This window comes from Fringilla coelebs (assembly GCF_963513975.1).
Source record: "Fringilla coelebs genome assembly, chromosome: 7".
NCBI classification, from domain to species: Eukaryota; Metazoa; Chordata; class Aves; order Passeriformes; family Fringillidae; genus Fringilla; species Fringilla coelebs.
Window position 1 is genome coordinate 21,426,451 of NC_140035.1, and position 14,516 is coordinate 21,440,966.

The following is a 14,516-nucleotide window of genomic DNA, read 5'->3' on the forward strand; positions in this document are numbered from 1 at the left end:
GTGTTTTTCTTTCTGCTAAAAACTTTACTTTTCAGACTCCTTTTTTGTTTATTCAGGACCTCAGGAAATTTCAATCAAAACTAGTGGTTAACTTCAACTGATATAGACTAGACACTTACATGATTAGGACAACGTGTCCCATTATCAATGCTAAACATGAACAATTAATCCAGTAAACTAAACTTTAGAAGAGTAATCATAGATTTGTATTCTCTACATGTAACACATATAAGCAGCTAACATGATTATTGGTATAGTTTAGAAGGCAATATATAAATCCAAAGTTTGCTTTGTCAGTGGAATTTCTGATATTAAAAAAGTGAAAGCTCTGAGGAAAAAAAATGTTTTGAACATACTTTCTTAATGTCATCTTCAGAAGCTTTTTTAAACTCATTTTCAAAAGGACTTGCTAATTCATTGAATAAGCCCACTTCTTCACAGTTCTTCAAGAATCGAGTTGGTGTTGGTGTCTGATCTGAAAAGAAGCATATAAAACCCCCACAATTTTATTTTTACAATACCATTTATGAGCCTACTTTTCCTAAATAATTTTCAGAATATAAACAAACAGAAAGAGAGGAGGAGGTGGCTGGGATCCCTCGGGCTGAATTCGGCCCTGCAGGGAGAGAGCTGGCAGGCAAACTCCACCTGCTGGAGACAAGCACCCGGAGCCTGCAAACCACCCTGACGATTCTAGGAGGGAACCACAGCATTTCTTTAGTGGCCACAAAGCACAGGGAGCTACGCTCAAGTGCACAGCAGAACACTTCAATAAGCAAGCAGACTCTATTTGCAAATAGAGACAAGGACTACGTGGAGGCTTTCAATTAGAAAACAAATGAGAGAAGTGCACAGCTCAAAGCCAGTTTCCTTCCTTTCCCAATCTGACAACAGTAGAGGTTACTACCAAGTGCAAGAACTTCTAAATAAAAGTGTGACTGTGCACAAGATTGTACTGACTCACAAGATGCCTCTGGATCAAGCTGGAATCATAAGACTTCTGGCATCCGGGTGACTATCCCATGAAGTAGTTTCAAAAACATCTTTATATAAAATTCCTGTTAGTATATAAATTTGCCTTATTTCACTGTTATTATCAGGTCAAAATGAACTACACTTGCCATGAAGTTACTTGCATTTAAAATACTGTGACGTGGCATGATTGTGTGGACTTATTAAGCCTGATGTCAACAGCAGTTCCTACACTGGAATGTGGCTGCACAGAGACACTCCCATGGTTCCATTTTTAAACACCTGATTATTTGAAAGGTCCCTTTACTTGGGGTATAATTGACAAGGAGCACATTGAGAATTTTAAAATTTTTAGCTGCTAGTTTAGGAGCAATATTTTTTTAATCTGCCCATTGTAACTAATTAGCAATGTACAAAGAAAAAAAAAACAAACAGAAAATGTCTGAAAGTCTTTCTGAAGTTCATTTAGGCTGCTCCACCACTGAAAAAACCCCAGACTGACTGTAACTTCAGCATAATTAGCACATGCTAAATATGCACATGCTATCATTCAAAAATTGTCAAATGTATAATGCAGTCAATCATTCATTGGTGATTACTTCTGATCCTGGACAAAAGTTGTAATTACTAAGGTATAACATGAATTCAGAGGTGGGAATAAAGTATTTTGATTTTAAGCCAAAATGAAAACAAAAGATTTGATCTTTCTTTTACTATCCCATTGGAAGAATAATCACTGATTCATTCTTCTAATATCACCATGATATGTAAAAGATCCTACATATTTTAAAATTTAAGAGACAAGTAGTATCAATGAATAATTAAAACTGAAATACAGTTTAATTTAGTTACAGATCCTCTTAGGAGTAGTCTTTATTAGCATGCTTTTATTAAATGCTTATATAATTAAATCAATTATGTAAGCACTGATAATTTTAAAATATTTGGGTTATATATCAGATATGAATAAAAGTAACTTATGGAGAATAATACCGGCTTCAAATCCTGACATATATTATGTAAGAAAACACTGCCTAAGCACACACTGCAGACAAGTTTAGTGCAGAAAACGTGTCACATTCTCTTAATGTGAATCTATGCATTATGTACAGAAAATGCGTAAAGCACATGCCCACTCCAGCAGAAAAGTGAACAAACTTAATACAAGTGTACACTTACCAGCCACAATGACACTGTCATTACGAGCTGGCCCAAATTTCAGTGTCATCTCATGTTTGTGTTTATGGACAGCCAAATGATCCTCATTGGTAAAACGCTGCAGCAGGAAGTTTTAAGAAACAGTTGTAATTGGGAGTGCGAACACAACAAATGCCATTCCACAGAAAGCAATTTTTACAACATGTAAAACTACCATTACTGTGTAAAAATACAACCCTCTAAGGCAGATATATCTTGTTCCTTGGTCAACAGTACCAAGCAGAAATATTATAAAACTCAAATTATGTTCATAGCAACTAAATATACCAGGGAAATTGCAGTATAAGTACTTGCATTCATCAAAAGTCCAAGATAACATTTCAGAGTGCTGCAGCCTCCATCAACCATCAGCAAACAGCCATTTGCTGTATTAATGGATCTTGACAACGTCTAGTAATTGATCACTCACTACTTGATTACTGCATTGTGTGTATTACCACATTAATGAGAATTGATCTGTAATCACAAACTTCATTGCATTTAACAGCGAAAAGATAAAATAAAATACTATAGCTCCTGCTCCTGACAATTTACTACATAAAACAAGAGGCAGGTAGAATAGGCAACTCTAGAACAATGCCAGACAACTGAAATGCTATGAATTAACTAAACCTTACCAGCATTTTAAAAACCTCTCAGGTTTGCTCATTTCATGTATACTCTCCCCAGTATTTGGGGTATATGCTATAAAAAAAGCAGTAAGCAGACAAACTAAGTGCTGTAAAAGATATATTCTTACTTTCGCTATTTATTTTTCACTAATTTGCTATGCATCCGTAATTGTGGGTGAAGTTAGTGTTTCAACTGACATAATCTAAGAAAATGTTTCCCAAGATACAGCTTTCCTAAAAAGAACACATTTTACACAAAACATTGAAATTCTTAATTTTCTTTGTGAACATTTTAGCTCCAATTTATGTTTCTGGTTATGTCTCACTAATTTAAGTCACTCCACATATAAGAGATCCATATTAAGAATCACTTTTCAGGAACTAATTTATAAACTGAATTCACCTCAGAGTACAGTCATTCAGAATGTTTCCATGAGAAAGGGCACATGCATGTGGAACTGTGAGGGAAATTATAAATGCAAGATCACTGTAAGACAGGGTGAAACAAGCAAGGGACCTTTTTTTTTTCCTCCTTAGAACTTTACTGCCCAGAGTTCATAATGCCCAGCTCTCCACAACTCTTGCAGCCTATCTCTGCATAAAACATAAACGAGAAATTTCTGCATTCTATCATGCTAAGAGACTTAAGCCTGTCTTTCTGTCCTCACTAAGTGGTGGAGCAGCCCTTCCAGAGGGAAGACGATGTCCAGAGCCTGACTCCCTCTCTCTGTTCTCCAGTACAAAGTTGGCATCTGGGACATGAACTTCTCTCTTCACCTTCCCTGGAATCATGGGCCGGTGTAGACCCACATGCTGTTAATTCTTGCTTTTCAGAAAAATATAAGGACTTAGTAGCAATTATCATAAGCCCCTTTTCCTCAATCTCTAAAAATAAAGTTCACTGTTCTACGTTTTTTTGAACAATGCTAATAACTTCAGTTCAGACCATTACCTGGCCACATCCAGGGGCAGTACATAAAAAGGGTTTGTCATCACTCATATTCCACAGGTCGTTGTGCTACCTGTATTAAAATCAGAATGCAACAAATTTACAAATAATGCAACAAACTATCAATACATCAACAAGCCACTTTAATATTCTATGGGCAAGAATTTCTGCCTTCTGACTACAGTAACATTCTAAATACCCATGATTCAGAGTATGGATTTCAAGCTGTCAGGAAGCTACACAAAATCCACCACAGCAGTTTCTGAATGTACACCTCAAGCAGAAATCCACATGTTCACATGTAACATGACTAACTGCAAAAAGTATGTGACAACACAGTAAGAACAACTTGCCACTGAAATCAAATACATTGTAATAATTATCCAATTCTCAGTGAAAAAGAGATCAAAGCAGCAGACAACAGCATGCAGTCAAGGTTCTGGTGCCAACAGATGAAGAAGTAGTGTTCATTCCTCGGCCTTTTCACAATCCTTATTTCAAGCTCATAAGTTGGCACATAGCCCTTTGTGTAAACTGTTATTAATTTAATTACAAAAACATGTACTTTAGTAATTTCAGCTACTTAATTACTGACAGGCTAAAACTTAAGAAAGAAGCAAGGTATTAATGATATTTGGTGCTATTGTGCATACTCACCCCACATACAAATACACATACCTGCCAGATTTCACATATAAACCTGTTTCATAGGGCAAGCTATCATATCCTCCTTTTCATGGCAATGAACTGTAACTAAAAGAAGATATTAATTACTATGCATGCTAAAAATATAATAATGAATGATAAAATGTCCACTATTCACCCATGAAACAAAACAGTTTTTCAAATAAATAGTTTACTTCAATACATCCTCTAATTAGTTGTGGCATCTGTGGCTTTGCCTTGGAGGAAATACATTCATCTTTAAATTGGTATTTATATGGAGAACTAACAGTGTTAGTTCTGAATACTGTTTAGATTGATGAAGCAAATAAAGATGAATAAAGATGTTTTTATGATTAAAGATTATAGGCAGAATAAACCCATGTCATCCCCAGCATACTGGTCATGTAAAGTTGCAAGGATTCTCAAGCTAACCATCCTAAGAATGTAAACTTCTGGTACATATCTGGGCACTATACACAAGACATAGCAAGTAAGCATAAGCAAATAATTTCAGACTTATTACCTCAGAGATCTGTAGGGAATACAGTATCTGATCCTTCTGGATGTACCTGTACAGTAAAAAAACCACTGTGTACAGATTTTTTGGATATTCCTTCAAAGAGAAGAAGATCCCAGTGTCTTTGGTAATGTTCACCCAACAGCAAAGAAAGAAAAACATGGCATGCAGGAGATTCTAAACTGTCACTTCTAAATACACATATTTCAAGGAATGGGGATATTGCCCGGAGATCCGAAGTAAAGAGAAATGGATGGCTGACAGAAACTACAGTCTTTGGCACTGACAGCTCAGGGAAACATTTACAGCCCAAAGAAAGGATGCCAAAGCTAATCAGAGGTGAAGACTGCTCCACTGTCTGCAAAGAGTTCGTAACCTGTCTCAAGTTTCTAAAGAATTAAGTATTTTTTTAACTGTTCAAACTGTGAACTTGGTACTTTCACTAATAAGGAATATTAACAAAATTCTAAATACTCATGACTAAAGCTTCAAGGTAAGAAATAAGGTCCTTAACCATGACACTTTAAGAGTATATCCTTACAACATGTGGAACTTCAACAGAGTTAACAGCTATCCCACTATTCTTCATCTATGCAACAATCTCATTTCTTCAAATGCAGGCTCAAACTAACAGAGGAAGTCTTGTTTAGATCTCAAGAGGAATTAGTTTTTCTGAACCTGTCATCATAGGGCACTGTATACTTATTTAATGGCTACATATGCCACCATGTGCCAATAAAGTCATATGGATAAGTATTATGAATAGACAAGTAATACCCATATCAGAAATGTCTAATGGTGGAAGAAACAATTATGATTTGGTTTCTTTTAATCCAAAGCATGAAGATTTTGATTAACTGAAGTGCATGTAGAACATTTTTTCCACTCTGTTACTATGTCTTGTTGTCAGTCTCTGAGAGATGCAGTTTCGACCATAAAATCAGCTCCCTCCATGCTGTCAGTATTTTTTGTAGGTGAGAAGATGCAAATTTTTTAGGTCTGCTCACTTTCTCTTTTCAAGGAATATTACCAAATTTTCTATTTGCATGTGAAGTTCTTATCTGGTTGTATGTCTTAGTTTGTGAAGCCTGTGAATTCTGAATGCCTGATATACAAGTAAAACATCAATCCTTGTGAAAAAGAAAAGCAGCGCTGTCCTTCTGGCAAACTTACTGGAAAAAAGTTGGAGATAAATTCATTTCCTCATCTTTGTAACATTATTTGACTGCAGGCCACAAGGAATTTTGTGAGGTAATCCCTTGTAAAGAAATTCTGGATAACATCTGAAGAAAAAAAATTATGCTGAAGCACTGGAATTTTTGCACCTAAAAGAAGTTCACTTGCATTCTAAGCAAGACCTTGGACATTTTAAATCTAAACAGAAACTGGATCTGACAGGATGGGAAAACAAAGGGCTCACATTCATTAGTGCAGCCAAATTGGTAAGAACTGTATTTACCTATTACAAAGACTTGCAAGGCTTGCACTCAGAACAAAATAACTCCATGCAACAGCAGAGGCTGAGGGGCAGCTGCCTGTCAAGCAGCTTTGGGGCAGAACCTGTAACTCATGGTGGACAACAAACCCAACACAATTCAGGATCACGCCACTCGTAGCGCTGAAAGACAAGAGCCTACTGGGATGAACGAACAACAGCACAGCTGAGATGAAGGGAAGTGATTACTGTCCTTTATCTGGCACTCTAAGATACAGCTGAAGTGCCATATCCAGAGTTGAGCCCCTCAAGACAGCTGATGATCTGGAGAGAAAATATCTGGGGCCCCATCAAAACAGTAAAGAAGCTGGACTATTACATAACGAGAGGAAGCAAAGTTTGGTCAGAATGGAGAAGGAGCACTAAGGATCTGCTTGTTGTCATAAACTATCTAATGTATTGGTCTAGAAAAGTCAGATCCAGACTTTAGGTAGAGTATAATTAAAGGATTGAGATGCAACATTCACGACACACACCAAGAAAGTTAGGAGCAAGTACAGAAGAAGAGGAAAACACAGCATTAAAAAAAAAAATCCCACCACACTGGAACAGGCTGTCAAGCAGGGCTATGGAATCTCAGCCTTGCAGAAATTCAAAATTTGACTGGATAAAATTCTGTGCAATCCAAGATAACTCTGAAATTTAAAGCATACCATAAAGATATCACAGCAAGGAACAGAGGTGTATAATTGTATTGAACAATCCAAACTTGGGTAATGTTCTGACACCTTTAGAAGACTCTGCATGCTAAAAAACCTACAAAATAGGTTTTGATTCTACAAAATACACAGAAACCCCATCTTTTGCATCCTCTTTTCCTTCTGGATTGCATGTTGCCTGACAAGCATCACAAAGGTAACACAGAGAAGGCAAATTTTCAGGAAAAAATGTTAGCAATCGCCACTCTAATTTCAAAGGAGTCTGTTGTAGACGGACTGCTCAAAGTGAGAACATCACAGTAAGAAAGAAAATTTAGAAAATACCTTTCCCCTGAAAACCAAAATAGCAACTTTGATGTCTTCTTGACAAAAATGCTACTCACCCAGCCAAATGAGAAATATAATACATGAAGCGATAACCCTGTCCCTAGAGGGGAATTAGAGTCACCCTGGACTGTTACCTAGGTAACAGTAACACCTTGTCCCAGAGAAAAAAGACAGTTCCTGCAGGAATCCAATACGCATGTTAAACTCCATCCTTAACTCATCTCTTCGGATAAAATGAACATTCAATGAAATGATTCTTACTACAGCTGACTGAACCACAACTTGATTCTGTAAGCTCAAACACTACTTTCCTTTCAGTAGCATAAAGAAATCCATATGCAGAATTCCAGTCACACAGCAACAGCATCAGAGCTAAACACAAGAAAAACTTGAAATAATCTTTAAAGTACAATCACCTTCAGTACTAAAACCAGACCAATAATCTCACTTTTTTGGAGTTTGCTCTGTACTTTCAACATAGAAGTAAAATACACTCATATCATGCCTATTTAAAATGTAGCAAGCCTCTTTCATGATGTTTGGAATGTAAACTGTACAGTAAACTATATAAATAAGTATATATCCATCTTTAAAATATATCTAATATTGAGAAATAAAAATGAGTTTCCAAATAATTCACTAATATATAAGGCAATATGCTTATTTAAAAAATAAAAATGTCTCCACAAAATGTCACATTAATATGTATCTAAATGTGCTACAAAAATAGCTTCAACAATTATCTGCATATTTCCATAAGATTTTAATTAAAAACACCTTGGGTACTCTTGGTGGAAACTATTACCACATCGTCTGAGGCTTGCTTCCAAAACCTTTCAGAAGACAATCTTACAAAGAATAGAAGCCTACAATGACTTAAGCCATGTCTTGTTGGCTTATTTAAGTGGTAAAGATTCTTCTGATTCCTCTTAATAGCCTACATACAGGAGCATGGAAAATACAACTGACACTTTGTTTCAAAATTTTTCTACTGAACATTTAAGCAGCTGTTTGAAATGCGTATGTATCAATAGTCCTTGCAAAAATTTCTTTAAATTTTCTGAGAAAACTAATTCTTCACATGTACCTACTAAAGACTTACCAGACTTGCAGCTAAAGCCTCTACTTTACCTGTAGAAAGCAAGGTGTGTGTGAAAAGACGTCCATGCACAGACCTGCTCACAGGCTGTGCACTCCTACCCTGTGATTCATTATTTTAAGCACTGTAGCAATACAGAGGCTGCCCTCCTGTAACATCAGGGCTGACACAAACAGCACAGAAAACTGCCAGAACTGAGCACAGAAAAGACTGCTATGAACACACATAACCCCACGAACAAACAAAAACTGTAAACTTTTGAAGGACAGTATTCTTCTTCTGGCCAACATGCAAGAAGAGATGCATATTTTCACAAGTGTGTCACCCTCCTAAACTGGACAGTCCACAGAGGACAATCTGTCAGTCTGCAGCTACAGCAGTAGCTGATATATCTCCTACTGCTTACGTGAGAAGCACACCCAAGCCTTGCAGCTACACTCACCACTTGCATGAGGATCCAACCCACAAAACATCTGTACATTGTAGTTTGAAAAAGATGAGAGATGGACAAAAACTCTATCAGGCCATTGAGACAAGCCAGAATTACAGTAGTCCACCAGCATTCGGTCTGCTCTGAGTCCAAACACCACAAAGTGCTCATGTTACAGCACCACTGATGCCTTTTCCTACGGATGTTTGCATTTCCTCAAGACCGGCCATGTCTAGTCAACATTTCCTTTTATTCATTACATTGGATCTGGGATTGTGCCCTCTTTTCTGCAAGATACAAAGCCTTACTGTATAGAGAATTGTTAACTCTTACTAAACTTTTCTGTGGATCTCATCATAGCATGTAACTACGTTAGGTAATCTAAGACTTTACTTTAAAGTTTCATTTTATAATAGGAAACTGAAGCATAAAAGAACCAGGTCAAAATTTTTAACTTTTATCAACTTTTAAGAGTTTTATTTAAGAGTACATACTTATTCAAGGTAAATTGAATGGAACATATTTGCCACAGTAAAGAGTAACATTCTCTTAACGGTTACCTGGAGAGCTGAATTTAGGGTTTTGCTTAGCTCCTTCCAAGGTGTCTTTAGATGGGGGGGAGGTAGCTATTTTTATTTTCTAAATTTAAACACCTCATGATTAAGAGGTGGCTTTTTCATGTCACCAAACAAATAATAAACAAAATCAAAATGAACAGTATCTTTATACTTTCAACACTTACATACAACATTCACATAATGAATTTTAATCACTTCCCACATTTAAAGTGTCTATCTTTACTTCCACAATTTTCTACACACGTAGATTTGCAAGTTGTGATTTCAGTAAAAATCAGAAGTTAGCAGGTAGAATACACCACTTAAGAAGGGACATAAATTTGATAAAAAGTAATTTGTATTTTAAAAGTGATCTACTTACCTAGAGGGATTGGAGCTATATTTTCTGTTTCCTATAAAGCAAAAGAAGAAAGGTGAAGCAAAACCAGTGTAATTAATACTTGACCATTTCAGGGCACTTCCAGAAGTGATTGACTGTATTTGTGCAATACTGTCGAATTTGACAGTCCTAAAAAATAAAACTGAACAATGAAGGAAATGGAGGAGATACAACCTGAAAATTTAAAACATTCCTCCTCATAATGAAAGTGGGATTGACAAAAAGTAACGTTGTAGATCCTGCAAGAAAACTATAAGCCCTAGTCCAGAATATTTAAAGTTCATAAATACCAATGGCTGGCAAACAGAAAAACAGGAGTTCCTTCCTCCCATTACACTGCTAGCACAAGGCTCAATTTTTTTCTTTTAAAAAGTCAAATATTAGGCACTTTTTGCTGATACTATTAGTTAACTGCTAATATCTGATGTCTAAAGTTAATTCCACACCTTCCACCATTTGTCTAAATTCTATAAAGAACAGCACATCTGGACAAGAAGAAAAGGTGATTGACTTGAAGACAAAAGAAAGGATGATTGACTTCACAAGTTTCAATAAGAACACAGCCAGTTGGACAGATAGTAACATATAGAGAAACAAAGCAATTTAACTCCTTTAGCTGCAGGAGAGGCTTCCTTCAGGAGAAGATACATTTCTGGCAAACTGAGAGCACTAATGGCATAAAGAAAGGTCCTTAGGCTTAACATCTCCTGCTGGCTGAACATGGTGGCTTCTAATTCAACTCTCTGGCTTGAAGTATTTTTCAGAGACACCCCTAATCTTTCTTTAACTTACTAAAAATTCAGGATGTGTGAATACAGCTCTTGTAGATAAGCAAAAAGTCAATGAATCTCATAAAAGAAATATAGAGGGGTTAATATTCCTTCCATCTTCTCACAATTTGCTTACAGAGATATCAGGCCTTGTTTTCCCCAGTTCATTTATCTAGGTTTTAACATCTTCAACCTAAAAAACATCAGAAATCTAACCTCACTTTTCTACACTTGTTTCAACAAAACTTAAAAACCAAGCTTACCAAAAGTTACTTGCTTTTCACATTTTCTTAGATTGCATCCCTGAAGTCTAAAATTAAATTAATTAATTAAGAATTTAATTCTAAAAATCTTTAAATATATCAAGTATCTCACTACAGGATTCCTCCTGCTCATTAAAAGAGAATGATTTTTACTTTCCTGTAAGCATTTATATAAATGACCACTGGATTCACCTAGGAAGGAAACATAATATATTGCTTGGAATGCCTTGCTTAAGCAAAGCTCTTATCTGAAGTGAAGCTAATGGAAAAGTTCTCATGCTGAACTGAAGCTGACACTGAACAAAGCTGAAAACAGTACAGCATAAATGTGAAAAAAAAAAGCATTTATTGAGTAATTATTAAATATTGACTAATATTTTTGTAACTAACTAGATCCAAAGCCTCCTTAGAGCGCATATTATATGTTAAACAAATACAGTTCAATTATGCAGAACAATGGTAACCCAAAATCTATTCAATATTAAAATAAAGAGTTAAAAGTATTGAATCACATTTGCTCCTTTGAGAACAGAAAATGCATAATTTTTATACAGACACTCAAGACTATGTCAAAAAACCATTAAGAATGTTGATACTATAAATAACTTCAAGTTAGGAAACCTACATGGAGGTAAAAATGTACATTTGTAAGTTTAAGTTAATTAAGAGTAGAAGAAAAAAAAGTTGATGACAGAAAAGGAATTTTTAGCACTAGGCCCATTCAAAATTTAATGAAACAAGAATGAAAATAATACCACAGTTCATGCTGTTCAACGTGGTCACAAAAGGAAAGCAGCATGAAAAGCAAGATTATTACTAAAAGTACATATGATGAAATTTAAGATCTGAAAGTATCTTATATTAGATACTGCATAGTCTAGAAGTTTCTGGAAAAAAGACCAACCAAACACATTCATGTCCCTAGAATTCAAATCAGGGTAGAAATATCAACTACATTGTAAAGAAGATCAAAAGCTCACCTACTTGATTAAGCATTACAATGTCAGTATTGAAACATAAAATCCCAATGGATTTTTAAAAGAGCTGCTTCACTCTATGTACACGTCAAGGTCTCATTATTTGACAATTCTTTGGAGGCACTATATAACAACCAGTCCCTGACAAAATTATTGTTTAGTTTTTTAACAAGACAACTTTTTGATTCAGGATTGCATAATTATTAACACTTCAGAGTTAATTCAAGTGAATGCCAAACTGGACTACAGTTTGTCCCTCTGAAATGACGTCCATTAACAGACAGCAACCTGTGGATGGCTGAAGAAATTCCACCTGAAACACCTGCAGAAGACCAGAACCACAAGGACTGCTCTGATCCTATCAGCTCGTGCTGAATTTAACATCTAACCAGAACCAGGAGTCTTATGACCCAAACTGCAGAACATTTATTTTTACTACCTCTTACCCAGCTTTATGCTCAGCAAGAAATGCAGATGTGACATTCACTGCCACGAGTAAAATACGTCAAACAGAAAACAAAACCGCTGTTTTAAAAGGTGGTAAATAAAACACATTTCAGCCATGTTTGTGGTCACTGTTTGGAAAGTAGGGGATAATTCAGAATGTTCAGATTATTCAAATTTCTCATTTCAGCACAAGAAAACAGGTGACAGTATCACTACTGGAAGATAAACACCTCTGGGAGAAACCAACAGAACGAAAAGCAAGTGAGGGACATAGAGTGGATGAACAGGCCATATAAACACACTAATGGATCTCCCTCCAAAAACAGGGATGCAAAAACGCTGTAGAATGAGTAAGACTGCAGAAGCAACATGGCAGCACACATTTCCCCTAACTCTAAACATGACGTTACAACTTGACATAAAACATTTGTGGCTTAAACACCGTGCAGCTATCACTAATTGAGGGTCTGTGGCATGTTTTTTCACGTGAAAGCTGCAGAGACCTTTTATTTGACAACTCGAGAGGCATTGAGCACAATAACAGGCAAAGTGAACGAGGCAACTGGTCCAGGAGGTTCAGCTCCACGGCCAGACCCCAGGCAGGCCAACACCTGGTGCAGAAGAGCTGTTCTTATCTCCCCGCCCGGCATCCCCCACACCGTACCCTTCTCCGCACCGGCACGGACCAAGTTCTCCTTCAGAGCCGAAGATGGATGCAGTCGGAGGCCTCCCTGGAGCAGAGGCGAGGCGGAAAGGCGAGGCCCGGCTGCCCCCTCCTCCCGCCCTGCACGCCGCGGGCCGGGCCCGGGGCGGCTGCCGGCGATGCCCCCGCGGGGCACCCGCTCCCGAACGCGCCGCAGCCGCCGTCACCCACCCACCCACTCGCCTCGCCGCCCCGCGTCCCGGGCCGCCCGCCAGGCCCTACCTCCGGGCGGGTACCGGTGTCCGCGGCGCCGGCCGGGCCGCCCCGCCCCGCTCTAGGGGCGGCGGGAGCCGCAGGCCGCGCTGGGGGAGGGGGCTGCCGCGGAGAGGAGCGGCGACGCCATGTTACTGCCTCCCGGGCATCCCCCGCCCACTGCCGCGCCGTGCCGCTCCCGCCCCGCCGCCCCCGCCCCCGCCCCCGCCCGGCGCCGCCGCAGCGCGGAGGGAGGAGGAGCCGCCGCGCCGCGCCGGGCCGAGCCGGGCCGGGCCGGGCCGTGTTTACAAACTCACCCGGAACGCGGCCGGACCGCACATTAAAGGCCGGGTCCCCCGCGGGCTTCCGTCACCTCTCGCGAGAGCCGCGCTGACACCTCCGCGGGGCGGGGCGGGGCGGTCACGCGGCGCGGGGGCGGGGCCGGTGGCCGCTCCCCACAGCGACCCCGGCCGGGCCCGGCATGGCCGCGCTCGGCACCGCTCGGGTCCTGCGGCAGCTTTGGGGCGGCCGTGGCGGAGCGGAGCGCAGCACCAGGTGCCCGTCCTCTGCGGCGGGATCTGCAGGAGGGCCGGCAGCCGAGGACAGCGGGCACCACGTAGTGAATAAACCACTGCAAGGCTTCGCTCAGCGGCAAGTCTCCATACGCCTGTCACATCCAACTTCTGCAATTATTAGCGCTCCAAAGCCCTGGACTGGCGAGGTTCCCCATCTCCCAACACACCCGCTCTCAGGGCAGGAGCGAGGTGTGTGCCTGAAGCCGTGGGTGTGCTAAACATTCACCTTAGTTAATGTATCAAAAATGCTGCAGCATTGGAGAATAATGGCAAACGCCCGTGTTTTACACGGGAGGAACTAAAAGAATTTTGGATTCGTTAAAGTAGCATAACCCTATATGGCAACACAGTTTAGCTAGTGTGTACTCTGAATCACACATGGAGCTTTAATTCTGTGCATGTGCATCATCTGATCTTGTTCTGAGACTGATCTTGAGAGTGCAAGGCCATAACAATAAAGTACTTCTTCTAAAAAAGTAGTATCAGTTCCAGTAAAATACATTTTGGCTGAGTTTCTCTGAACTTGCACAAGACAGTATGGTATGTTTCATTTCTTGTGTATGGTTTTGGTGGGCACTTCTGCAAAGTTCTTTAAGATATGGCAGGATAGAAAGCACTGCAGTAAAGTACACTGTTTACTTAAAGGTATAATTATTCTTTAAAGTAGCATGTTGCAAGAACTCAATTGT

The 14,516-nt window shown here is 39.1% G+C and overlaps 1 protein-coding gene across 6 annotated transcripts in view; it reads right to left on the reverse strand.

Moving 5' to 3' along the window:
• ATF2 (activating transcription factor 2) overlaps positions 1 to 13,609 on the reverse strand; it is a 49,381-nt gene extending 35,772 nt beyond the window's left edge. For 2 of the 6 annotated variants that reach the window (XM_084208875.1, XM_084208870.1), the window contains exons 1-6: positions 13,283 to 13,424; positions 9,883 to 9,913; positions 4,429 to 4,503; positions 3,754 to 3,823; positions 2,152 to 2,248; positions 357 to 475 (exon numbers count right to left, since the gene is read on the reverse strand). In XM_084208875.1, the coding sequence (XP_084065001.1) occupies positions 357 to 475; positions 2,152 to 2,248; positions 3,754 to 3,801 (264 nt within the window). In that variant the 5' untranslated portion in view covers positions 3,802 to 3,823; positions 4,429 to 4,503; positions 9,883 to 9,913; positions 13,283 to 13,424. Of the gene's footprint in view, positions 1 to 356; positions 476 to 2,151; positions 2,249 to 3,753; positions 3,824 to 4,428; positions 4,504 to 4,939; positions 4,986 to 9,882; positions 10,066 to 13,282; positions 13,425 to 13,569 lie in introns of those variants that run through there. The other 4 variants (XM_084208873.1, XM_084208871.1, XM_084208874.1 and 1 more) reach the window with 4 other exon arrangements.
• Between the last annotated feature and the right edge of the window lie 907 nt (positions 13,610 to 14,516).